A 27,552-nucleotide genomic window follows, 5' to 3' on the forward strand; every position below is an offset into this window, starting at 1 on the left:
AGTCTGATCCCCTCCACAGATCCAGCAGCAGTGACCCAGGGGCTAAGCAGGAATCTTCACTGGTCAGCAGCAGCATGACTGGGTCACTTCCAGAGCCTGGCTGCATTTTGCCTGCCAGGTAAGCAGAGCTTGTGCTGGGGTGATGCACCTTCCATGGCTTCCAATTTGTATTCCAACATCTGCCATGCCTCCTGCTGCTTTGAGGGAAGCACCTCTGTTGGATTTGGCCATCAATATTGGCTCTCTCTGTACCATTCAAAGCAAAATTCAGTAGAAAATCTTTAAGATTAAAACCAGAGCAGCACCATGAAAGAAATCTAATGCATAGTAAGTCTGTTCTTTTTCCAGAAGCTTTCATAGTTTAGGCTGAAGCCAACGTGCACCCAACACATAAAAACCAGCTTAAGATGAATTATTTCACACCAGACATCAGGCTGGAAAGTCCAAGGTGACGATGTTCAGTAAAAGGAGAAAAAATTTGGACATATCTGATCCCAGAAAATGCACACACACATTTTTGCAGAGTTCAAAGCTGCATCAAATCTTTTTCCAGTCTCAGAATAAAACAGACTTCAAAGAGAGCCATGGTAAAATTTGGGAAATCTGTGCTACAGGTAAACTTCCCTTTAGTATTTCCATATAACACTTCTCCAGTGCAAGCATATTTTTTATCTGGATCAAGGAAATAATAAATTTCTGTGTGCCAGCTGTGTGCCAAATAAATTTCACCTGTGTGCCAGCTGAACTGCTTGTTCAAAAGATGGCACCATGCTTGGCTACTGCATTTTTTTCTGCATAAGCAGAAAAAAAGATCTAGTCACCACATGACTCTAGAAGAAAATGTACCTTTTTGATTCATCTATTGTGAGGTTTCAGCAGAGATTTTTTTTCTTTAATACTAACTGAAAGAAATCCCTTTTAGGTAGAAAAATCCCAATTACTCTTCTTCTCATTCAGTTCTCAGATCATTTGCATGCCTCTGTATATCCAGTTCTGCTACTGGAAAGTAAAAAAAAAAAAAAATTGAAAGAAATGTTTTTACAGTCCAATTTGCAATTGCTAAAGCATGACTTCAATTTGCAATACATAAATTATGTTCTGGCCAGAAAAGCAAGAAAAAAACCTTTGCCTTTTCACCTGCTTCACAGGTGTAAAGCCATCATACACATGCCAAGTTTTCATCCCACCACCTGCAACTGTGCCACAGCTGTCTTCATATAAGATATAGGCAAACATGATTAGGATCTCTAAATTGCAATTGCAAAAAACCTACCTGAATTTATAACTTCCATAAAATGATGGACTCAGCATTTCCTTTTATAAGGTGCCACCATGCTTAAGGAAAACTTCAATCAAAAGTTTGTCTGGTTGCTGATTTGACTTTTTCAATATTCAGTATGATATCTTTAGGTTAAGATGAAGAATGTGGAAATCAAAGGGAAATAACTGTTAGGGGATGAACACAATTTTCCAAATGGCTTAAAAGAATATTTAAAAATAATAATCTTTGGGATCTCTGGCTTTTATTTTCCTATGGCAACTTCAAACCATCACAGGCATATAATAAATGTCTGAACATTAAGAATTTATGTGTGCTGCCTTAGATGAGCATAATTCTCAACTATTATTAATGAGGAACTATAAAACACACTTCAAGATTTATGCCTAAATTACATGAAGTTTCCAAAAACCATAAATACATCTGTCTATGGGTATCTACAGAGAATTATATAATATGCTTTTAAAACATGGTCACTGAGGCAGTGAAACTCATCCCAAATGAGAAAAGATCTTACAAGGAAAACTTTCTACAGAGTAATTCTTATCCTGCTCTGTTGTCTGAAATATTTATATAGCTGCCTCCAGTCTAGTCAGAAAATGAAGAATAAAAAAATGGGGGAAAAAAGATTTAAAAAAAAAAAAACAGGCTTGTTATTTACAACATGGCTTGATCTTAATTTCAATCTTCCCTGAGAAATTGATCCAGTATTTCACTGTGTAATTAATTTTAGAATCAATGTAGCTTTAAAATAGTAATGCAGGTCACAGTTTTTTTTTTTTACTTCTTCATAAATTGTATCTCTTAATAGCTACAGTGGTGTAATTTACTAGTTTGCACTTCTAAAATTCCACTTCCGATTTTTATATCACAAATCATGGCTTCAGTTTTAGCCAAGTCACATTGATACTGACCATTATATTTGTGGTAACAGAACTCTGCAAAGTTCCATTTGCTTTGGCTGGAAAAAAGTAGTAGCGTGGACTTTTGGTATCAGCATACCTGGTAGAGCCACTGTGGTATTGAACTGCCACACGTTGCTTAGTGCAAGTTGGAGAGGGAACCATCACACTGAGTTTTCAACTCCTATAAATCAGGGCTTGCTCCAGTGACACTGCAGTGGCAGAGCAGCAACTGCTTCCAGGGCAAAGGAGCACTGAAGAGGAACTGGTTTGGGTAAGGGGGCTGAAGCAGAAGCTTTGTGTTACCTGTAGTACCTGGAACAGGCCTGCATACAAGGAGCCTGGGAAGGGATGGAGAAGGCGCTGCTTGAGGATGCAGTGAGCAGACAACCCAGAAATCAGATGCAATTGGTTCCAGAATGTATTGTAATTCTTGTGCAGTACACATCTCGGGAGAACATCAAGACTTAGAGCATGTAAGGAACGTGGGATTATTTTCTTTAGTTTTGCCTACACTTTTCTTGCTCATTCCAACCCCCTCATCTTTGCAAGACTCATTCAAAATATTTTATCAAAAGTAAGTGTTCTTTTCTGCAGACAAAACCCAACAGACCCCTCTGCTGCTGCTTGGTGGCAGGTAATAAAACCCATGTATAAAGTCCTCAGTCTAACTGGCAATATAAGAACCCACAATTCTCAAAACCAGCACATGGATGTGCCTGAGCTAAGTACAAGCATCTGACAGCACTACATTAGTTATAACTTCTCAACTCACAGTACCTCACCTAGCCAGAAGTATATGAAATACCCTGCAGTTTTCAGGAACAGGAAACAAAGTTTCTAAGGGCTTAAAGGGAATAGCAGCTTAAAAGGGACAGAGGCAAATTAAGATCAAAAGTGAACTGGGTGCCATAGACAGCAAATAAGAAATACATCTTTTAAAGAGTAATGCTAAGTGGAAATTGCAAAAGTAACATCAAATTATTTTCTTATGGCAAAATAGGAAAGGTTTTAACTACAATGCCTATTTTTCAGGTAGTCAAAAGCATTTTACCCTGAAAAAAACATGTAGACTACATGTAGTAAAACACAGGAGAATGTAAGCTGCTGTAGTCTTTGGCAGGTAAGTACTGTAGGAAAAAGTAGGAGGTGCAAATGAAAGTGCAAGCAGCAAGTCAGCACTTAAGTTCACAAATCTTGCTTGAGCAAGCTAAAGCAACTTGTAAGATGAGTCAGCAGGCAGAATAGGCAATTAGAGTAACAGAGCAAGGGGAAATGAAACAGAGAATGAAGAAACAACAACATTCCCACTGGAAAATTTCCAGCATATGACAGAAACAAAGCTTCCAGAGGTCAGCAGGTCTGCACTAAACCACTAAACAGTTACTGGATAAAAGTTGTTTGGATATTGCATTTCCTTTCTTCATGTTCACTCTGCAACAACTGCTGAAACTGTGAACCTGGCATCAGGCTTGCAATGTCTTGTGTTTTCTAAATACTCTTAGTCACCCTAATGAGATCTGCTTTTGCAAGACTTCTACAGAAGTAGTTTTATCATACGCAAAGGAGGAGACAGCTTCAGCTTCACCTGTTACTCATTTATATTGAAAGAAGTTGTTAACACCTTGACTACATTAACAAGGTAATGCTCCTGCAAACCATAGCAGAAAGTCTGAGAAACCTGGTAAGGACTGGAAAAGGACCAACTTTCCAGATGATGGAAGTTCAACCATGGGAGGAAAAAAAAAACTAAACAGGAAAAAGTTATCCAGTAAGCATGATTTGGAGGACAATTATTTTTTCAAAACAAGCAGAGAGCACCACAAATTCTTCTATCAGTATGTTTTTCCTATAGAAAAACTAAGGTAGGAGTCCAAAAAAGTACACCTGGGTTGGCTGTGTTTATCCAAGTGCATTTTTGGACACAAAACTGAGTTTTTAAGAACACTTTTTCTTTCAAAATTGAAGACCTGGATAGATTTTGGCAGTCTTGGTCTTACTGAGGAGAGTAAAAACTTCCAACTGCAGAGATATTTCAGTGTTCATTTCTGGCTACAAAGCTTGAGAGTTTGGCTTGTACTTTTCCAGATGGGAAAAACAGACAGATTTCTGGCCAAATTTTAGTAATTTTCTCTGCTTTATGGATTTGGCAGTTTGAGCAGCCTGAATATACTCACTTCAGCTTAACAAACCAATATACTATCAGTGAAAAAGATGTCCAGCAAAACCATAAGCCATTTTTCAGTGCCTTCAGTTTAATTCATCTAACATACCAATTTCTGGAGAATAATAATTTTTTTTTCTGTTCTTAAGTCTGGTTTTGACAATAACCAAATTTCTCTCTTCCTGAAGATGTCCTCCTTATTCCAAGATCTTAAGTATGTCTTCCTACATCAGCATTGTTCTGCTTGAAAGGCATTCTGCCTTTCAATAACATAGAATTCCAGCTGAGATGAGTGAAATCAAAGAGGACCTGGATGCGTGGAGAGCAGATTGTCTGCAACTTACTGATTTTTATATGAATGTAATCACACCTGCTACATGGAGCTTTTAGTGAATAGGAGCAGATAATAGTTGCAGGATAGGGCCCACATACTGTACCCAGCAGTACTCACTCCTTGATGGATCCTCTGCATTTGCTCCTCTGGTGAAAGCCACTTGTGTTTCAGTCATGATGATTTGATTCATACATTCAAATTCACACCCCACCCATGCAAGCCACACTTTGTCACTGTGGTTGTTTCACAACTGCTACAGCCAAGGGCAAAACAGTAGTAGGCTCTTCCCAGCATCACCTCTCCCAACACCACCAGCTTTCCCTGCAGGGAAAGAAGCTCCACAGCTCTGCAGTCAGCTCTCTCACCATCTTATCTGTCAAATTCTGGAAACCACTTTAATGTGAAATGGGGTGATAGCAGTGCTCTACTGTAATAAAAAAGGCTGTTTTCTGTAAGACCACTGCACTTCAACTGAACCCCTCTGGGCAAGTCCACGTGCTTTACTCAGGGAAACCTGGGTGGAGATTTCCCTCTCTCTGACACTCCTGCTTCTGTAAGCTGCTAGAGAAGCCAGATACCCATAGCAGCTGATTCAGGAATTGCTGTAATCAGATGACTTCCACAGCTTGTTTGTCTTCAAGAAAACTGTCTAGCTCTCAGTATTGCTCTTTTCTGACAACTTTATGTTTTTGACCATTAAGCAAGCTGAAGGTATCTCCACAACAAGAAACTGCAATTTGTAGGATAAAGAAATATGTGAGTCAGGCCCTGGAGTACATTTCTTACACTTCAGTGGGAATTCTGAGCAAAACACCTTGGTGACCCTCATCTCTTGCAGCATCACCCAGTAAAGCTTTATGTAGCAGCAAGAAATGCATTTATATAAAAAAGAAGTTACAAGGATCATTTTCTTTTCAGTTGCATAGAACATTCAGGATAATAACACAAATAAACCAGTCAAGAAAATCCCTCTTTAAACTAGATTTTATCTAAATTTAAACTAGCAACTCATTTTGGTCATTTGCTACTTATACTTCATCCTTTAATCACTTTACCAGACAGAGAGCTTCATATCTGTAGATAGTATCCATTTTTATGAGAGCTCATTATTCCACTGATATCTCTGCTTTTACAGTTTCTAGACTTAGACTACTTTTATCTACATCTCCTAGCAATTCCTTTTAGCTTAACATTTTTTGTTGCTTTTCTGCACAAAAATTTGTACAACGTGTGCCTTGTCTGAGCAGCCAAAGACAAGCCAGTTAATACTAAAACAAGTTCTTCAAATTCCTCCGATTTTCAGCTTCAGAGCTGGGGGAGGCTATTCACTGACACGACTTACTGAAAACTGATTTTTTTGACCTTTTCTGGGCCATTGAATGAACTTGCTTTTCTACATCAGACCATTCTTAGTATGGAACATTGCCACCTTTAATTCTAGAATACTTGCTTCTAGTGAACTCTCAAAACCAGACCATTTTTATCAGCAGAAACTTAAACATCTCACACACATGGCTTCAGCAATGGAAAGCAACAGCAGTGCTTCAGCAGCCAGAATATCAATTTTATATCACCATATGATTCAAAAGGGAAACAGAACTCAGTAATGCTTTGAGCAAACTGAGTGTGACAGTTCTTATTGAAGCAGATGAATAAAGGACAAAGCCAAGGCAGAGAAGACACTCAGCACCATCTCTGACTGAGAATAATGACACAAAATAATAGAAGCTGCTGGTGAGAATGATGACAGAGATGAGAACTACTCTGATGTCACCAGGGAAAGCTACTGGAACAGCAAAAGAAACATAGGAAAGAAGGAACCACAGAGTTTGAAAACAATCACCTTGAAAATCAAGGTGAAGCTATAGTGGAAAGCTTACTGCCATTGCAGTAAAGACTTCTCCAGAAGATTAGTAATCCTGGGCAAAGCTTGGCCTGCCAGACAAAATTCTTGTTGAGCCAGGAGAATAATCTCCTTTGGATAGAGGAGAATAATCTCCTTTGGCAACTCTGCACCAGTTTCTGCACCAAATGCCAGACTTAAGACTCATACCTTGCCTTCACTGACATAACAGGTGGCATACATCTACACGTATTTTTAAATGAAACAAAAAACTATACCAAAACAAGCAGAAAAACCTTTTCTCAACATGCTTATCCCACTTGTGAGAAAACAATCCAGGACAGTCCTCTTACATACTACCACTCCTGAAGAACATTCACAGTGACATTACAGTCACCATGTACTAGAGAGCAGAACTAGATTTAAGCAAATGATGCAGATGCTGGTAATAAACTGTCTGTACTGGTAGGAATTGCAGCATAACTAATGCCTCCTACTGAAGAATGGTGATTGCAGCATAAGAATACACACAGCACAAGAACTTACACTGAACGGAAACACTCTGTGTCTTGATATTTATGTAACCACACGATACAGACTGCCCATTTTTTAAAATATCTGTGTTGTTCCACAGGAGAAACAGCAAACACCCCAGTTTAAATTATAATGATTCCAAAACCTCCGCTGGACTTGCACCTTGCAATTTGCCAGACTGAAATGGCAGGAAGGCAAAGCAGCGCAGCAGAACTTCCAGATCAGTGTCTGAAAAGTTTCTCTTCTCAGAAGTCTTGTGATTTCAGATGCACATAGAACCAAGCACTTTGGAAGCAAGTCTTTAATATTTTAAGAGAGAATTCTTTATTCAAGAAACGTGCAATAACTTTCTGAACTATATGCAAAAATAAACCCCAAAATTCTAATGAAGATACAGAAGGAAAAAAAAAGAAAAAAGCAGCACAGCGGTGTTCCAAAATACATAATTCACAAGTTTAAAATTCAAGCACTCCCATCAGATGCCTGGAGCTCTCTTAAAATATTAAGAATCAAGGTTCTCCGGTAAGTGTATGGGGTATACTTTATTCTGAACCAGTGCCTTGGGAAAAGATTACCACTCGGGGCATACATTTTCATCCCTTGTTTGCCCATCAGACCACGAAAAATCCTGTTGCGGGACAAGATTTTATCATAAAATTCAAGGCCACCGCTGGCATAGTCCTTGGAAAGCTTGGCTACCTTGGAGTCAGCTCTGCAGTCCAGGTGATAGGTGATGGCATCAGAAGAGACATAGTAGCAGAGCAGTCCTCCCATGGCAGTGACAAGGTTACAGAGGCCCCGGAGGATCATAGGGCCACTGGATAACCCCAGCAGCAGCTTTAGAGCACTCCCACAGACAAACGTCCCAGCCAAGCAAGTCGGAGCCACCACAGCACTTGCTAAAGGGCTGCCATTCCGCAAGTACACAACTTCTCTGGCAATGGCAAACTTCTGAGCTTTAAGGGAAAATGTGAGAGCTTCCTTCAAAGCCACACCTTCACTGCTCTCCCAGTCTACTTCCTTGCCATTTATTACAACAACATGGTTGACTATTCCTTTTTTATCCTCAGCTGTGCTATCAAAGTTAGGCGGGATGCCCACCAAACAGCCTTCAGGCAGCCAGGGAATTCCAGCGCTCACAGGGTGGAAGCTAGACGCTGCAAAGGCTCTGTAGGAGCCAGTGGACTTCACACCAGTATCTTGAAGGACATCCTGAAACACACTACAGAGCTTCTCTGAAAGCTCAGCTGGCTGCCCCTCTGACCAGCACTCGTGCAGCAGTTTGAATGTCTGCTCAGGAAACACGTGATAGGAAAGGTTAGTGCCAAGCAGTCCCATGCAAGAAACGGCCACCACAGTGATCTTGTGCTTCTTTAACCACACAGATGCCTTCCACAGGGACCGCGCTGCCATAGTCAAATCCTAACCTGTTCATAACACAAAACCAGGAATTAAAGTGTGCATAGATAGGTTTGTCATCTCTCTAGCACTAAAAAAATGCCAAGCAGAAAACATGAGAAGAAGCAGAGCACAATAACCAAAGAAACCATTTTTTACATTAACAAAACCAAAACATCTTTACAGAGGAAGAGATACGCAATAATTTTTGGGCCTTGCAACACATGATGATTGATATGAAGAATTAATTTCTCCCTTTCCTCCAGTAAATCAATTCACCGCAATAAAGACAATCCTAAAGCCACCACACTTCCTCCTCCCTCAGCAATCAATACACACCCTTTATTTACCCAACATACTTGTCTCGACCTTGCTAGCACAATGCCACTCTTGCCTTCCACTATACAGTCTACAGGTATTGAGGTCAGAAAGAGCCAATAATTAGGTCAGTCTGTGCCAACCTCCTCTACAGTACAACTTCAAAAATTTTAATCAGTAACCTGAATACTAAATTCAATAAGATGAGTGTAACTACAACTTTCAAAACAGGATCACATTTTAATTTGAAAAATTTCAGGAGACAGAACTTTCCTTTAAGAGTTTGTTCTGATGCATAGTCAAGCTCAGTACCAAAAAAAACCCCCAAACAACAACAACAAAAAAAACCAAACCAACCAAAAACCAACAAGAAACAGTATGTGTTTTTTATACACTGGGTTTTTTTTTCTTTTCTTTCAGTTTTAAGCTTCCAGGCAGTGGTTCTAGCTTACTCAGCAAAAAGGTCTTTTCAGAAAGCAGCATGCTTTCAGCAGCTTCTTTTAAAAAACTGACTCTGAAATAATTTCTCTGAGAAATACTATGTTCAATCTAGAGTAGAAACCGGAAGGTTAATTGTTTCAGGGCCTACACCTATGTTATGTCTCTTTAAATAAGCAAATAAACTTAAAAACTTTCAAACCTGCCAACTCATTCAGTTCAAGAGTCATGCTTCCCTTGGGAAGCATCAGTTCTTTTTATGGTCCAAGCGATAGTACATGCTCTGCCCAGGAAAGCTCCAATTTCTTCTTGAAAAAAATACTATTGGGTACAAAATTCCCACCCAGAATGATGCTACTGTGAAGGTATAAAAGTGAATTAGGCACCTAAATCCAGCAGAAATCAGTGAAAACTGGGCACCACTCTTTCCATTTGCAGCGTCTCTTCTCTCAGGGCTTTCACATACGAGCTTCATAGAATCTTGCTGCAGCTGTTAAGGACATGAGTGTTTCCAGCTGTCCTCACAGGAAGCCAAGGTGGCAGAGGGGAATTGTGCTGTGATACAACAACCAAAGTCTTAGAGCGGAGTGCCATCAAAGGTGGGTCTCAGCTATGCTGCTGGGCTCTGTATGGCAGCAGCTGAAGCAGGGACATATGCTCTCCTTCCACACATGCTGAACAAGAACTTCTCACAGAGGGGTAGAGTGGACAATTGGGGTCTGTAACATCATCAAACAGCACTACAGGACATGCCAGGATACACCAGTCATGATCAACAGCAAATGAGTGTTAACCACAGGGAAACAAAAAGAGATTAATTTAAAGGCGGTGTTTTAATAATATGTTATTACTGCTCCTTCCTATGAAGGTCTTTCAGACTGTAAACTCACTGGGGGAGAATAATCTTGTTTAATATTTATGCTGCACTGAACACACACTGAGTGCGTAATAAAAACAATGATGTATGTAATCATACAGTAATTTAATATGTATTTCTTAGGGTAATAACTAATGGTATTCTTATATTCTGCAGAAGACAGAGGTGGGGAGTTTTTTTGACAATCTTATTTAAGAAAAACATGCTAAAGAGCCAAGACCTTGGATGAAACCAAATTTCAGGAGAAAATCTCCTTGATAATATAACTAAAAAGACCAGAAAATGGTAATACTTAATATCAAATGACCATTTTGAAGTTTATGACCTCTTGGCAAATCTGGTATCTAGATCTGATTGAAAAGGTGGTGTCATTTACAGTGCAGGGGGAAGCACTTCCAAGGGGATGATTGTATGGAGCCCATCATTTGATCCTCATGTGAAACAGAGGCAGGGACTTTACAGGTTTCTCCTGTCAGAGAACGCCCTCCCGCTGGAGCAGGCTAACAGTTTTAAGATAGGAAACGCTTCAAGGAAAAAAGTCCCTCTCCAGCTTACATCCACACCCATGTGGGGAAGGACAGGCCGCATTAAAAACTCCACTCTCCTTTCTTGCATTACCTAATGAAAACTCCTTCCTTGCATGATCAAACGTGATTGTGCACATCGAATGCAAAAGTAAGCAGGATATGCCACGTTTGTTTTCTCATAATAGTCAATACTCAGGAAAATAAAAGGAAAACTGCTCGCAATACATTTTAGCATTTATGCTTTCAAACCTTCCTCAGGGGTCAGTGCAGATGCTCAGCTCCTGCAGATATCCCTCTGCAACCCGAACCATGCATGGCATCTTTATTTTTATTCATAAACTTTGGGCAATTTATGTATGAGGAAAGTAACCGGAAACTGCAAGGCAATTTATATGGCCCATATCCTGCAAATTTAATCGTTTAGTAACCATGAAGCCACCACCACGCTTACACGGCGGCCTCCCCCACATGCTATGTCTGTGGTGTCACAGGCACTTAATTCTCACTGAACTCAGATCTGTATCAGCTAAAGTTCAGATCGGGGATATCTGGCCAGGTTTGGCCGTAACTAGTGTATGTTACTGAATTTATTGCTTTAAAATCGCACGTAGTCGAGGGGAAAGCCCAGCTTAAAGCACGATCAATCAGGAAACTGGGCGCGGGCCGGACCCGCCTCCAGGGCTCCGGCTGTCACGAAAATTAAAAACACAGAAGAGGAGGGTAACACAAATGCACAGCCCCAGGGCCCCGCTGCGGGAACCGCCCGGCCCCCCCGCACCACGGCCGCCCAGCACCTACCGCGGGTCCCGGGCCGAGGCGGGGCTGCGGGCGGAAGGGGCGGGCGGGGGCGCCATGGCGGGCGGGGCCCGGCTCCCCTCAGAGCGGCCGGGCGTGGCTGCAGTGACGGCCTGGGGCCGGCCGCGGGCGAGCGCACTCGGCTCCCCTCAGAGCGGCCGGGCGTGGCTGCAGTGACGGCCTGGGGCCGGCCGCGGGCGAGCGCACTCGGCTCCCCTCAGAGCGGCCGGGCGTGGCTGCGGTGACGGCCTGGGGCCGGCCGCGGGCGAGGGCACCGAGGGGGAGATCCGACCCCCTGCCCCGGCAGGCGAAGAGCAAGAGACCCCCGGAGACACCCGCCCCTACCCCTCCAAGGGCAGCCGCAGCATGAGGGGGGGACTGCCGCTCTCTGCCCGCGTCATGTGCTTAATTCTGTGCTCTAACTCAGAGCGTTCTTCCTGCAAAATACTTTACATCTATATTATTAATTCAGCTCTCTCCGCTGCAGGGCAGGAATACTTGCCGCTAAGGCAGCAAGTGGCAGAGCTGGCATCCGTCGTGTAGGATTTGTTTTATCTGTCATTCCTAATGTTAAAATAACATACGCAGGGATTTTTTTTTTTTAATTTGCTTTACGGTTATTGTTCGCTCAAAGCAGATGGCCAGTGTAGTTTCTCAATGAGCCCGTGTGGATTTGATCTACAGCCTGGGCACCCCGAAGGCCCAGGAAAGACGTGAAATAAGAGGAGGTGGGTGCAGAGCAGCGCCCTTTGGAAGCACTGGCATCGAGGGCAGGGCTCTGGGAAGTCTGGCCTTGCCCCTGGGATGTGCCGTCCTTGCAAAGCCAAAATACAGGAAAGCTTTTGGCCAGGTTGGGGTTTTGTTTGGATAGGGGAGAGTAAAAGGGTGGGTTTGTCTCATTTATAGGAAGTTTGCACTCATGCTGGATGACTGGTTTAAAGTGTTCCTTCCCACCAGGCAGTCATAAGGTAATAATTTTTCACTATCCAATTGGAAATTATGCTGGGTGAGAGGCAACAGAACAGAAATAAAAGCAAGCTGTTCTTACTTTCTACTTATCCTTAAATTTGACAGATCTTGCTTTCTTTGCAGCAGCCCCTGATTGAAGCATTTCTTACCAGTAAATATTTAGTTCCCAGACATTTTAGCATGACACTTCAGTTCACATGAAAGGAGTAAGATCGTAAACTGACTATTTAGGAGTTCTCAATCCAATCCATAGGGATTTTTAGGACTTTCTTTAAAGCATCCTAATGAAGAAATTTATCCTACGTTTTTCCCAATAGATGATCTGATTTTTTAGAAATGCTAGTACTAAACAAGTCTGGCTAGGCATAGCCTGTTGTGAACAGAAGCTGGTAATGGCAACCTTGGTTTTAACTTCCAATAAACACGTTGCTAAGAAAACACACTCCTTCATGACAGGGCACAGTTCTACCCTTAGGTGATGGTTTTATGCACTATGGCAAGGCAGATGAATAGTTTGCTGCCACCCAAAGGGAGAAGTCAGAGAAAAGCTCCCATCTTTTTCACCTGTCCCCCCCTGAGCCACTTTTTGCCAGCACTGTCACCCATCAGACCCTCTTGCGCACCACATTTATCTCACTATTAGCAGAAAACAGTAACAGAAAGGCATTCTTTTCTGCTAGGTTATCAAGCAGAATGGGGGCATTGAAAACTCTGAGAAGTGCCAAGGCTCTAACAAGGTATGAGGCAGACAGAAAAAAAAAAATCACCAAAAAAACCCCAAACCTGACCACCCCCCTCCAAAACAAAAACACAAAAAACCTCCACAAACCAAAAAACTTCATCTCCCTCTCTGTATCAGCAGAGAGCTGTTACAGTTCTTTGTTCTGTAGCCTCAGCATGAAGCTTCCTCATCTGCCAAAACTTAAAAATTGTAAGTGGGCATTGGTATTCACACTTCATGCAGATGCACAAAAAACCGTATATATCGGTGATGATGGACAACAGACTCACACTAACAAACACACAGAGACTCTCAGGTTTTTAAAATCCCTCATCACACTGAGACTTATCCTGCTGGTGAATACAGTGAAAAGGTTAGGTGGGTTTGTGAGATCTGACTTTGAGAGGTGCTTCTGCACTGGGTGGAGAGATCTAAAAAACAAGGTTTTCTTACACTAAACCTCAAAAATCTGGCATTTCATTCTTACTATGGTTTCTCTTAAGAGATTTATAATTAATACGACTAGAAAAAACAGACACCACAGCTTTACTAATCACCACCCTGGCACAGTTCTGGTTTCAAGAAGCAGCTGTTACACCAAGGAAGGTGAAACAAGACCAAAATGCACCCTGGTTTTAATGCACAAACACATCGTTGTAGTCATGGATCCAGGGATATGGACCACTTTAAATTAGCCTGCTAGGTGGTGCTGTAGGACACGCTCTGCCTTTACTCATTCAGGAATACGATCCAGTTCTCTTGCATATTTTCCCATAAGATAGAGGTACCTACCATCATCTGCCTCTTTAACTTGCAATCTGTATGTACGAAGCCTTGTTGCTACATTAGGAAAAAGGTTGACATTTCAATACGGAACTGAAAATTATTCATTTGACTTAATGATTTATGTGGTCTTGCAGTCTATTTTGCTCATGTGATTTCCAAAGTGGAAATGTAAATGTGGTCGGTCAGTGAGTGTCCACCAGCCTAAGATGTAGACCTGTCACCCCTCAACATTTTCTTCCTTTATGGAGTCTGTTTATCTGATTTATCTGCCCTTTTATGGAAGTTTTTCTATGATCTGTTCTCTAGATATGAGCTTTAATGGAGGGTAGTAACCTTATAATTTTGGCACAAATTTATGCAACACTGCATGTCCCAGGTGTCAGATGAAAGAGATGTTGCAGGAGAGAGAGTTCAAAATCTGCAGGACACAGATAATCTGCCAGTCAGCTTTGGACGCAATCATGAAAACCAGGGAACTGGAGTGTGAACATTAGGGGGTTTTACAGGACATGAGGACAGAGAAGTATGATGAAGAACAGAGGAAATGTTAGAGGGCAAAAAGATCCTGGAGTGAGATGTGTTGGCTGATCTGGGGGAGGTCTTACTGTGAAGGAAGGGTATGACTTGTGAGCCTTCTTTTAAGTGCAGCTCCCTGGCCCACTATTCAATATTGCTGAGTGTGGTGCTTCAGTAATGAACACGCAGAAGCAGTGCAATGCTCTGAAGCAAAACATATGCAGAAGCAGTGTAATGCTCTGAAGCAAAACATATGCCTAGAAAGTACCTGTACTAAGGTGACTTATAATGCCCTGTGCTGGAACTACTTCCAACTCAGCAGAAAATGCATTGAAAATTGCTGTGTTAAGTGACCTTTAATGTTCTTGACAGGTGCCAAAAGGTTGAGCCTGTTCGTATTTGAACAGTCATCTTACTGCACTGAAGGGGAAGAAGAGCTTGTGGCAAGATGGGCTTTCCAGCTGTCATTCTGAGCGAGTTGCCCATCTCCAAATTGCAGCAAATAGCGCAGTGACAGTGGGATTGAAGTGTACACAGCATTGAGCAAAGGCATGAAGCAGCTCTTCAGAACTCAGCAGTTTTTGTTGCTGGAAAGGGGAGGTAGCAGCCAATATTGATAATATATCCTTGCATGTCCCATTCCCACTGCACCTCATAGTTCCATGTGTTCCACCCATGGAACATTGACACGCACCAGCTGATGGGGAACACAACTGCAAATTTTGCCTGTATGCCAGGATTTTGCTTTTGGCTCAGTTAGTGCAGATTAGAAACCACATTTTCCTTTCTGTCGGGTTTACAGACAAGGTTTGGCTGAAATGGCATTCTTATGCTGATAATCAAAGCCATGTATAAGAAGAAGTAGGAAAAAAAAGTTCCCATCTCCTCGTTAGACCTCTTCTGTTGAAAAAGATGAACTATTCACAACTATTTTTCTTATACCTGGGGTATGTGTATGTTATTAAAGATAGACACCTTGTGTTTCCTCTCAAGATGGGTGATGTAGACAAGCATATGTAGAATAAACATTCAGAAACACAGCCATGGGAAGAGTGAATTCTATTTCTGGTCTCAAATCAAACCTTCCAACCCCAGTATTTTTATATATATCTATTTAAGAAGGATTAAAAAGATGACTAATTTTGTTGTTGGTGTTGGCAGGTATATAGATCACAGTAAAGCAGAGAGTCTTCAAAAAACTGGGAAGATATTTTCTTCGCTGATGTGACACAGCTTGGAACTGATCAGGGATGAAAAACTAGTGGTTTGAAAGCCATAAAGAGGCTGCAAGTCATTTGGATGGCTTCACAGCTCTGGGACTGACTTTTCTTCCCAGAGTCTTTGAAGTATTGATCTGCTGATCTAGACCTGCATAAACCTCAGACAGGCTCTCTGTGGCAGCAGACACGGAAAAGGGAAAATACGCAGGTTTTTATCTCTTTGCTACTGCATTTTCAGATCTGGGGGCTAATTGTACAAGCTCCCTCACCTCTATCTGGATGCACCAGAAGCTGATAAAGACTGAGCACCCTGTGAAGTAAAATAGAATATTCTTCCCTCAAGCAGGACTCCTTTGAGTATAATCATCAAAAAATCCTTGATCTAAACGTGCTTTGTGATCTCTGCTGATGCTAATAGACACACATCCACTTTGGTTAGGGGTGACTATGGTGGTGCTACATTGATGGTGGGACTGGATGATCTTGAAGATCTCTTCCAGCCTTGCTGATTCTTTGATATCCATGTGAGCATGGGTGCTAGTGGAAAATCTGGATACCTGCAGAAAAGAGCTGAGAAGCAAAACCACTTGCAGACTCTGGTCAAATCAATTCATGCTGAAGCTTGTGGTTCTTCAAGTAGCCTACTGCTATTTGAAATTGCTTCAGGTGTATCCATATTGGGCAGACAGACCCTATACCATATTGCATTAATTGTATTACAGACACCATTGTGATGTCATTTGATGAAATTAAATGAAAACTGACAAACATAAGTTCATTGTCTAGCCTGGGTTTTCTTGGCAGTGCACATGAGCCAAGCTGTTAACCAGGATGATTGTTCACTGTCTATAACTAATACAGTTATTTTAAAGAACTCTGGTCCTGCAATTAAGCTAGCTCTCCTAAAAGGAAGGTACTGTAGTGAATTAAGATGTTGTATCTTCATAATACAGCTAATTAGCACCATTTCCCTTCAGAATTGGAAGAAACGTGTCTTGGGAAGGAGAGGATGCCAATTTTTAGAGGCAATGCTATAATATTTAACAGATTGAGTCATACTGTCTAACCTTGGGAATATTTGAAGTTACTGCAAAAGTAATGATATTTGAAAGCAAGTAGAAATTGAGACTGTTTCACTGAGTCAATCAACCTAGTTGGTCACTGAGCACTACTCCATGGTTGGATTACTTCACAAATGCTGTGGCCTTCCAGGAAGGTCCTTATCACTGCAGATAAGGGTAATTTTTCCTGTCTCATTAAAAGCTGTGGAAGCTACAAACAGAATACCAGCTAATCTAAAAACCAGTACATTCTACCATAGTAACAGACCAGAGATTCCACTCTGCCTCAAATCAGTTGAAAAGACATCCCAGTTCTAGGGAAGAGCAATCACTAGAAATAACAGAATTAAATTACGAGAAAATGCAAGATGAATGTTAAAGTGAGATCTGTCTGGAACATTGGATTCCTATTAATTCAATCTGTTTAAGACTTGTCTTATTCAGTGTTATTACTGAAGCTCAGATCCACATTTTTACTATCTAGGAAAAGGAGACTCATGCTGATAAACAGTAACAAAAGACATATTCTGTTAATGCAGAAATCGTTTTCTTTGGCACTGGAAATCCAGCATTTTCTTTTTGTTACCCTACTGATTGCCCAGTGCTTTGGTTGGGAGCTGGAGACTCAGGCCCAATCTGTTGAGTTTCTAATTTAAAGATACCTGCCTACAGTTTTTTTTACCCACTCTCAAAGTGGCACCTAGTTTTTTTTCCTCAATCAGAGGTCTTAATTTAAAATACTTAAGAAAAAGTCATCATGAGAAGATGGGATCATGTATAGCTGTAGCACGCAGCTTTCTTCTTGGACAGCATGTGTAACAGGAGAAAAATAACAGCTTCTGAGTGGGAGCTGATCAAGTCTTACAGAGAGTGTGTGAAGCAGAGAGCAGCTACAGTAAACCAAAGCTGTTCTCCATAAACCAACCACCCTGCAAACCAGGTGAAATCTGTCTGCTTTAGCACTGTGGTATGTCAGTGTGTAGGAGGGAAGGGGTCTGATCCCACACTCTATTCTTGGGAAAACGTGTTCGGCCACTGAACAGTCCGTGTTTCTATTGCATCAGTCACTTAAGGATCTTCCAGTACTTTAAGAAACTTTTGGAGCTGTATTTCAGACTGCACAGATCTCTGAGACTGCACATATTGCAGCTTTATATATGACTGGATCAGCTCATGTGTGCTTGCAAATCATTTAAGTTTTGAAGAGATCCTCCCTCAGATAAAAGGTCTAAAGAAAGCAGTATCACCCAGAGAGACTTGTTCCTGTTTAAGCAGTAAATTTGTTTTGAAAGAGATAGGTTTGTTTACATGGTTAATGAAATACTAGCTTTCTGGGTCAAGAGCTTTTTCAGGATAGTTGCTAAAGTGAAATCCAGATACCATAATATCAAGTAGATGTACACATCTACTACCACTCCAATTATATATTGCTGGTGATGCCTAATGAAGTGCAGGCTACTCACAATTTCCTGTAGCTGGCTTGCAGCATAAGCATCCCAATCTGTGAAAGTAAGCTCTAAAGAAGGGTGTTGTGAGTATCTTTTAAAATAAGCATTGAAGATCTACACAGCTGATGTTATTGCCACCCACAGTCACACCACAACAAGTTTTTATGCTGTCTTCCAAGAGTTGCCCAAAACTAAAATCATCCAGATCTCAGTACTGAAAAGTGAAAGATCACAGGTTCAGTGTCCTTTAAAGTGATAAAGCATATTCATAGTATAAAACAATAACCTTTCTGGATTTTTTCACATGCTACAAATAACTCTGCATGAGGAGAAATAACCATGAAAATCCAGAGACAAACTTCAACACATCCAGCATCTTACAAAAGGGAATGTGCATTGGTTTGCAGAAAGCAGTTTTGTTTCAGAGAGTCTGTTGTTTGTGTCAGTGGTGTTACATCCTCTTCAAGCCTCCTAACAATTTATTAATAAAACCCAAAGTAGAAACCATAGTTTTTCCCCAACTGAAGGTATTCTTCACCTTAAAATATAAACAAAGGACGGAGAAAGTGGACTATGGTGAGGATAAAATGCTAGGTGCAGATAAACAAGTACGAAACTCTGTGACAAAGAATATGCAAGGCAGGGACCTGTGGTTGTTAGGCCACACCTGCAAGAGGCTATTAGCACTGAAGTTTACATTTGTGTGTCACAAGGGAAGACACAGGGATAGCCGATAATCTGCATTCTGAAACACAAGTTGGTAAATGCCAAGAATACTTCTGATGAATGCAAACCAATCTCCCTGGGCATCTGGAACTGATAACAGTAACTGATTGCACAATTGCATCTGGAGAATCACATGGGACCAGACAAACTGGAGAGTCAATCAAAAAGCTGGAAGCTGTGTTTGAAGGAGCAGTCCACATTACCCATAAAAACAAAGGAAAACTTAACACATCATATGATAGCTACTCACTGGATAGCTTGTCATAGATAATTTAGTGCTAAAAACAAAGTCACGAGCAGCTATATCAAGTGCTACAGATCGCCAAAGTGGTTTACCGAGAGCAACTTCACAGATGAGGGACAACATATAAGAACCAGGTGGGGAGTCATGGTGTCCACAGCTCAAAAACAGAAAAGAATTGTAATAAATGTATCGATTTCTGTCACATTATTTACTCATTCAAAGTTAACAGAATTAAGTTTAGGAACAAAAACGCCCTTTCTTCCAAAACAGACTTAATTCACTAGCAACTTCTCTCTCTCACTTAAATGTACCCCAGGTTAATTGATTCATCTCATGATCCTGGCCATCTGATTCTTGTTTCCTTTCTAACCTGCAAATTTACAAACATTAAGGACCATTTCTAAAGACGTGAACAGTACTAGTTAGCCATTTTACACAAAAATCAAGATCTCAGTTGTGTGTATACTGTTGTTAGTATTGGGAAAAGTCTAATAAAAACTCTAAACCTAAAAACCCTGTTCTGCTAATGACCACAAGGACAATGTAGTCCTGGCAGACCTTCTAGCCAAAAAACCTCTGTGCCTGAAAGGTTCAACCTGATCCTTTCATCTTTTATTTGGCAACTATATATCTTGCTTTACTGTGTAAAGCTGTCTATGGTACAAAATGTAGGCTATGTGCAATCTGAAATAAAGCTCCTTATTGCACAAAGGATGCCAAAATATTTAGCTCTGAATTTTAATGAGGAGATGCTTGATTTCTCTGCCGTTGGGATTGCAGGAAGATAATATGCATGAAAATAGGGCAGGGGGAAATAAATAGAGTAAAAAACTTTGTCTGCATTAGAGTTAATCCATTTAAATGGCTGTAACAAAACCTGCCTGCAGGTTTGTTTTGCAGAGACTTCATGTTTAAGCTCTAACAATCTGCATTCCCAAGTTGCTCTAGGTCCAGACAAGAAATAACAGAATCAGGGTTTGTTAAGGGGAAGTTTGCTGCATTCAGGTCATTGAAGAATCAATCTGTCTGGCCAAATTGTGCCAGATGGACAACACAACGTTTGAGCACTCATGGTACTGCTCTTTATCCTGCCAAAGCACCTCGGGAGTGACCTAGAGAGCCTCTTTCTCCAGTGTGAAAGTCCGTGCTGAGCCCCTGCTGTCCACAAACACTGTTTAACATCTCTTTGTAAGATTGGTTTTGATTCCATATGCTAGTAGTCAGTCTGTGACTAAATGACTATTGGCAAAGATATTGAACTAAAACCTAAAGAAACTTTCATTTGGACTCCAGTGGGATTTGGGTCAAACGTAAGAAGAATAAATGCTCCAAAGCAAATAAAGCTAGATTTCAGGTTTCCCACCATCTAGTCTATTGTAATCAGAGGTGCTAATCAGGGTTGTTCAGCTGTTAGATGCTATCAAATGCTATCTCAAACCAAGGTAATTATAAGAGATTTTCAGAAAAGCAGCAGAGAAAAATAAGTGCATTTTTGTTGACATTATCACTTCTGGATAAACAATACACAGCTGAGTCTCAATTCACAATCTTTCCCAGGAGGTCACTAGGGCTGCATATGCTCTTCAGTGGTTTAACCTGGGGTTTTCTCTCTTTTTCTAAGCAGAAGAGTGATCTGTTTAGACTTGTCCAAGAGATTTTTTCTTTTGAAAAACAGACTGTCTTCAATCCCTCCTTATGCTGGTCTTGAATTAATACTAGTTTAGAGTAGCTGGGGACTTCATGCAACAACCAAATGTGTTCAGAGCCCTAAACACTGTGTAGATAATGTTGGACACAAGGCTCCAAAAAGTCAGTGTGCCAAGTAAGATCACCATAGGGGGAAGCACAAGTAATAGGATTATTGGTTATTGTTGCATTATTATAGATAAGAATGTTTTTAAAACTCATCCCAAATTCCACCTTCATTTCCTCTGCTTGAAGAATGTCTGTTCAGGGGGAAATGCCTTACAATGATTTAAAAAATTCTCCCACTTTGCTTACCCTTAATGCACACATGGCCACCTCACTCTTCCGGCTGACCCCTGGCATTTTACCTGTGCCCCACACCAGTGGCCCCTTCCCTGCAGCACCTTCTGCTGGGCTCTGTAGCACTCATGCCCATTTCCATCAGCTGCCAGCCAGCCCTGGGCACCACTGTTCCAAAACCAGGCAGCAGTTGCAAGAGGTCGTTCTTACCTTCCACCGCTTGGAGGGTTTCACATGGCACTGCTGGAAAAAGCACCAGCAGATCAGGTAATCCTTGGTGCATTTCCCCGTGCTTTGTGGTCCAGACAACAGGAAAAGATGTCCCTGCACTTCCCAGCTAGTGAGTGAGAGGCATTTGTCTGCTTTGGCATGGGCATTGACTGGTGCATGTGATGAGAGAGTGGAGTGGATCACAAGCTGGCAGAAAACAGCATGGGCTTAGCCCTGTCAGTTCTCCAGGGGTGGTTTCATCTTGTCACCCCCAGAGGCAGCACCTTATGCACTGAAAGAATTAAGGTATTTGGAGGATTCCACGGGGTTTTCTATCTGATAATTATTCTTAGGAGAAAGGCTTAAGCTTGGTGCCAGAGAATCCCCTGATGGCAGGAAGGGAGAAAGGGCAGCTGACAGAATGCCCATCTCTTGCTATTTTTCATCCTCCAAAGCTGAATCTGATCCAGTTCCCTGTGAAGGGTTGTTGGACCGGCACTCTTGACTAATTTTCACTCACCTCTTCCCAAGTGACCTTCTCCTTCCAAAGATGATGAGGGAATCATCTGTCTCAGCTGCACTCTCTCAGAAATATCTTTTGCAAACTTTAATTTATCTTCATTGAAATGAATTGTTTTCATTTGAATTTAGCTTCAAACTTGGCTGTGTGACTGGGGAGAGATTCACTGCAGTGCACAACAAACGTATCCTGTGCCTCTTCCATCTTTTAATATCTGCACAATAGCAGGACCTGGAAAGCAGAAACACTGAATCATCTTGGTCCAGGAGTGTCACTTTCTTCTCTAAGAGCAGCCTGCGGCATCTCGCATATCATGTAAGAAGTGAGCCCATTCTTGAATGCACAGATCACACAACATGGCTCATTTAACTTGCAAGCTCAATGCTTCATGAATGATCCTTTCCTCCAGGGGCTGCTGCAGGAAGACATCAGAGCAGAGACCTGTGTTTCAGGCCTCTGTTTTCTAAATCTTTGTGCTAACCCAGAAAGTCTCCTCTCCTCCCAAGCACAAACAATAGCTCACTTTACAGTTTTGTACCCCTTTAGATTTTATGGGAAATACCTCTGTTTGACAGATGAGTGCACAGGTTTAGATTAGATACAAGGAAGAAATTCTTCACTGGGAGAGTGGTGAGGCACTGGAACAGGTAGCCCACAGAAGCTGTGGATGCCCCGTTCCTAGAAGTATTCAAGGCCAGGTTGGATGTGGGCTCTGAGCAGCCTGGTCTAGTAGAAGGGGGAGAGGTTGGAAAGAGATGATCTTTAAGGTCTCTTTCAACCCAAACCATTCAATGATTCTATGATCAGAGAGTTCATTCAAGAACTAGTATTGAAAGCACTGGAATAGCATATTAGATATCCTAAAAAATGCCCTCTGGGTTTAAGAGAACAAAACATCAACACATTCTGTCTAAACAGAATTATACAAATCATTTACATCATTTAAGCTGTATGGGTCATGAATAAGTCAAGAATTGAAAACCCCTCCTTCTGATGCCATCCTGCTGCTCTGTGTTAGAGTTCCTTGCTTGCACAGTATGCCTGCATAGCTGAGAGCAGGTAAGGTTATCCACTTTGAAGGACATTGAGTAACTATGCGTGGGAGCTGAGTTAAACACAGGCATGAAGCCCCAGTTCTCTTTGTTTGAAGGCACTGTACATTTTAAGGACAAATTCTGAAGCAGAGAGTGCTTCACAACATTATGTTTTGGTATGTACTTTTCTGGAAAGCCTAATTGTTATTTGGAGAAAGTCCTGGGTACAGGAGGTCCTTCTACAAATTGCAATGCTGGGAGCTGCTTGTGAAACACCGTGGTGCTTCTGAGCTGTCATGTTCATCCCCTTAGGTCCTCCAGCCTACTGCCCTCCAAAGGAAGGACTGACACAAAAATGTGGTTTTGAGGAACGTATTTGGAAGTGTGCACTGTGCACATCCCACTGTGATTGCCACCATCTCAAAAGATTCTTGATCCTGAAAAATTTGCATTGCTATAACCTGAGTAGTGTACACAGGATGATGTGCTCTGTCTCTAGTATGGAGAATCAGGACAATTCTGCTGTCTTCTTGGCTTTAAATTCAGATCCTTCTGGGCTTCTTTTTGGGTGTTACTTGGTAAATAACTTAACTGGACTCAGCTCTCATGAAAAAATTTGAGAAACTGTATAACTCCTTAAGTGTAACTCTCTCTGATTAAAAATTTCTCAGCTTCATCAAGAGTCTAAGATAAGAGTACAGATAATTTTTTAATAGAGAAGGATTCTGCAGTTCTGATAAAATAGCAGGTAAACATTGCAAAGAGAGAACTAAGTGACCTCCCATCTGTTTTTCCTTGCAGCTTAGAGAGTAACATGTCTCATTCCACTTGCTGCTGAGAGCCTCCCTCATGGACTAGCCACTTGATCACACCACATCCCACATGCACAAAATCTTCTCACAGCACTGACAGAGGAGGAGAAGGAGGAGAAACACACCCAGCATTTCTTTACCAGCCTATTTCCAATCCCAAATTAATCCTGCCTGGACATCCCAACAACTAATCGGGTTTTCTGACTCAGCTTTAACAAAACCTCGAGTGGATGAGTATCCACTCCATTAATCCTCAGCTTGATCTCCCAGTGCGCAGTCCTTATAAGCAAGAAGGGGCAGGCACACTTTGAAGGCATTAAGCTACAAGCCGTTTGCAAACAGATTTTCTCTCTTCCCCTAAACAGACAAGTGCTGAGTGCTGCTCAGCATCCAAATTCAGGATAATTATAGTGACCTCCCAGCTGTCACTGACAGAAGTGCGGGAAGGCGGATTATGCGCATGAAGTCCTCTGCAGCTAAAGATACCATATGTGCAGGTTTCACTGGGCATGTTTCACAAAGCCAACTTTCTCCAGGCTGAAAAAAGACTTTGGCCATTTGTCCTGAACTCATTTGTGGCTGGAACTCCTCCCAGGCTGACATTTGGACTGGCTCCATGAAGCACACTCAAATCCCCTGCATATGCTGGCTTCAGATACGCTGGAATCACCATGTTTGTGCTGCCCATCTGCTGGAGCTGAGCCTGAGAGGCCTTGAAAAGTCAAAGAGAAAGGGAGCTTAAACCTTAGTGATGACAATTTTCATAAAGAGAGGGAAGTGAGAGCTCTCTCCTGCCTGCAGCTCCTGCAGGCAGCTCCCAGCATGGGCAGGAGTGATTTGGGGCAAGGGGTAGAGGCTGAGCTCTTTGACAGGAAGCTGTTTCTCCAGACAGGAGCCATGCCCTGCATCACTGCTGTGAGGAGTGCTTGTGACAAGCTGTGCCTGCACAGCCTCTCTGCACAGCTGCTGCTGTGCTGAATGCCCCATGTGAGGGCCTGGCAGCCACAAAGATGTTGTGAACCACAGTTTATTACAGCATCAGCTACATCTTGACTAGAAAACACCTTCTGCAATACGCTGCCACTGTAGCTCAGCTACAGATTCAAGGTTTTAGACTGTAACTCTTGGGGTTTAAAAGGCCAACTGTATTCTTTCACTTCCAGAGGTTCATAGATGTCCTGCAGACATCTTACCATAAAATGAAATCACCTCCCCTTGTCATGTCTGCATTGAAAGATTCGGGTTGGTGAGTCTCAACTGGTTTAATTCACCGGGAACTTTTTGAATGCTGAGCCTGAAGAAATGTTTGCTTAAGCTTTTATTAAAAAAATAAACCTATGCCAAAGAAACTGAGAAGAAAACAAACAATTAGAACATACAGAGCTTTTCCTCCAGTGAAACAACACAGACATTTTAATAATTAAGCAGCTTCATAATGTTTGTAGAGGGAAACAAAAGTTTATTGCTTTTGCTATTTCTATAAAGGCACAGGGCAAAATGTAGGGGCTTGCAGAGAAGAAGACTTAGGGAAGGAAAAAAGTGATGGTGCTCTAAGGTAAAAGAACAAATCTCTAAATCCCTTGGTAATATTTACAGTACTGCAGTGGGAATTCAGTTAAGGAACATGTGAGTCAGGGTTTGGGGCCTCATTTGGTAAACCAGTATTTTTGCACATGAGAAACTTGAGTGAGTATGTGGTTTAAGGGAGATTCTTTAGGCCTAGCCCAATGAAAATTGGGTTGTGCAGTTCTGTCTCATATTTCAGGATCACTCATGCTCTAGTTTAAACCAATGGGAATTTTTTATTAACTTGAATGAGAAAAAGATTAAGTTTTTATTCCATTGTGATTCCTTCAGAAAATGTGGGACTAAGGTAAAATTAGCTGATGGTCACTAGAGGTATCAAAATCAAGTGATTTTATCTTTACCCTTCCTCAGAAAATGTATGAATTGGGAGAAACACATTTATTTAATTTCTTTCAACAGATGTACCCTTGAATCAAACTCCCTCAAAGTTAGGAAGATTATTCTGCCTTTGTATCTATGCAAGAGAAAGGCAGAGTTGATTCAAGATGTTAAAAGCTAAGAGATTTAAACTCTGCCAGTTCCTACATAGAGCTGAAATTGATACAGTATGTCTGGAATTGATTTTCCCTTGGATGCTTGCAGACAGATCTCAGAGATGTGTTGGTGCCTGCTCTGTAAATGAAGGAATGGTGGTAAGTTTACAGATACCTTGTTTGTACTTGCAGCATTTGGGAACAAAGAGAGGGAGAGAAATCCAAAGCGTAAGCAACAGCTAATGTGAAAAGCAGGAAAAACACAGAGCGGCAACTGACGATTATAAAGCAAATGTAAGGGTAGGAAACCACACTGCTCAACATCAAATTGACTGGAGCAATACATAACATGATTGGGGAAGATGAAGGAAATAAAATCAGCTGGATCCCAAGAGAGACTGGTAATGGTGGAAATTTAAAATTTTTTTAGCTTTGTTTTTCTGATATAATTTCAAGGTTTTGGTTTTTGTTAGGGTTTTTAAAATATATATATATACAGTATGATAGAGCAGTTATTGCTGAAAAAATTATTTCATTTCCAACAGAAGAGATGACAGATCTCAACAAATCACATTTCAGGTACAGAATTGCTTTACCTGTGCTCTCATTCCTGCACTGACTTGTACTTCTGTGAAGGATTTGTCTTGTTTGCAGGCATTGACCACAGAGCTTCTGGGGCAGGGTGAGGTGTGGAAGGGCTGATGGACATCTGTCTTGTGACTTAGTGCCACTGAATGCAGTTGTGAATGGGCACAGTGGGAAGAGTGGAGCTGAGTCCTTAGATCCTCTCATATGCCTCTGATTCATTCTGTGCTTGGCAGAGTAAGTTCTTATGTGCACATTCTGGTCTGGAAATAAATATACTTTATTGTAGAGTAGGAAGCATGGGAATAAACCCTAATTTAGTAGCAACATAGGAGTAAACCCTAATTTAATAGAAGTTTGATCAGCTTTTCTTTCATCCAAAACATACAAAATGACATCAAATTTTTGTTTTGTTTTGTTGTGGCAGTGGTGGTGGTGGTTAATTGTTTTTAAAGTCCAGGCTTCACTGTGTGTACATTAGTATTTTATAGCGTAGTGTAAGAGGAGCTCATACTTCCTTGGCAAGAGTAATTGAATCTCATGCTACTTTGCAGTTTCCCAGAAGCAAATCCACTTAAAAAAAGTTTGAGGGGCATAACCACAGGAAAAAGTTGTTAGCACACCTGAATGGGATGAAGCGCTTTTAGGTGGGAGCTTGAACTCAGACAAAATTCTCGGACAGGCTTTGCTGCCAGAGCAATCCTGATGGGAAACCATCCCCTCAGTAGCAGAAGAGCCTGGTCACAGGGCCAGCAATGAACTTTCTGCTGTGAAACACGATGAGGTGACAAAGCTGTAGGGAAACACAGATGTGCTTGCCTTGCAGCCTCAGTAAGTGAGATCCTGCTTTGACTGTAGTGCCAGATGTCCAGGCAATGGTGAATTACCAACCTGAGCTAACTAATGTGGGGGGGTGGGGGAGGAAGTGTGAAGTGCTGGCCTGTAAGCATCATATAAAATGCACTTGCTCTGTAAAGGACAGGTCCTCAAAGGCTCATAGCAAATGCATGGACCTGCTTGGACAGCATGGTCTGTGCAAGGATGCACACCCTTGTTCAGAGACTTCATCTTGTAGGAGGGGACCTGCATTGGCAGAGTGTTTGGAGAATTTCTGTTGTAAGCATAGAAGTACATTTGGGATTGGAGTGAACAGAGGTGGTAAATGAGGCTTGCTCACAATGTTCGTGGTGTTTATGCTTCTCTGGAGTAGGAAAAGGAGGAAAGAGTTGCTGGGGCTGACAGGGG

General features: G+C 41.6%; 1 protein-coding gene across 2 annotated transcripts; it reads right to left on the minus strand.

The window, feature by feature from the left end:
* Positions 1-7,130: 7,130 nt before the first annotated feature.
* On the minus strand, positions 7,131-11,446 carry TMEM177 (transmembrane protein 177). 2 transcript variants are annotated; one of them, XM_084209263.1, is made up of 2 exons: positions 11,413-11,446; positions 7,131-8,483 (listed from the first exon to the last, which is right to left on the minus strand). In XM_084209263.1, exon 2 carries the CDS (start codon positions 8,467-8,469, stop codon positions 7,519-7,521), a length of 951 nt encoding a protein of 316 aa, XP_084065389.1. In that variant the 5' UTR covers positions 8,470-8,483; positions 11,413-11,446; the 3' UTR covers positions 7,131-7,518. The 2 variants fall into 2 exon arrangements, with proteins under 2 accessions (XP_084065389.1, XP_084065388.1); XM_084209262.1 differs by lacking the exon at positions 11,413-11,446 and adding an exon at positions 9,597-9,760.
* Positions 11,447-27,552: the final 16,106 nt, after the last annotated feature.

Source organism: Fringilla coelebs (genome assembly GCF_963513975.1).
Source record: "Fringilla coelebs genome assembly, chromosome: 7".
NCBI lineage: Eukaryota > Metazoa > Chordata > Aves > Passeriformes > Fringillidae > Fringilla > Fringilla coelebs.

Coding starts and splice junctions, on each gene's coding strand:
- TMEM177 (XM_084209263.1), bottom strand. CDS start 8,469: ATGGCAGCGCGGTCCCTGTGGAAGGCATCTGTGTGGTTAAAGAAGCAC.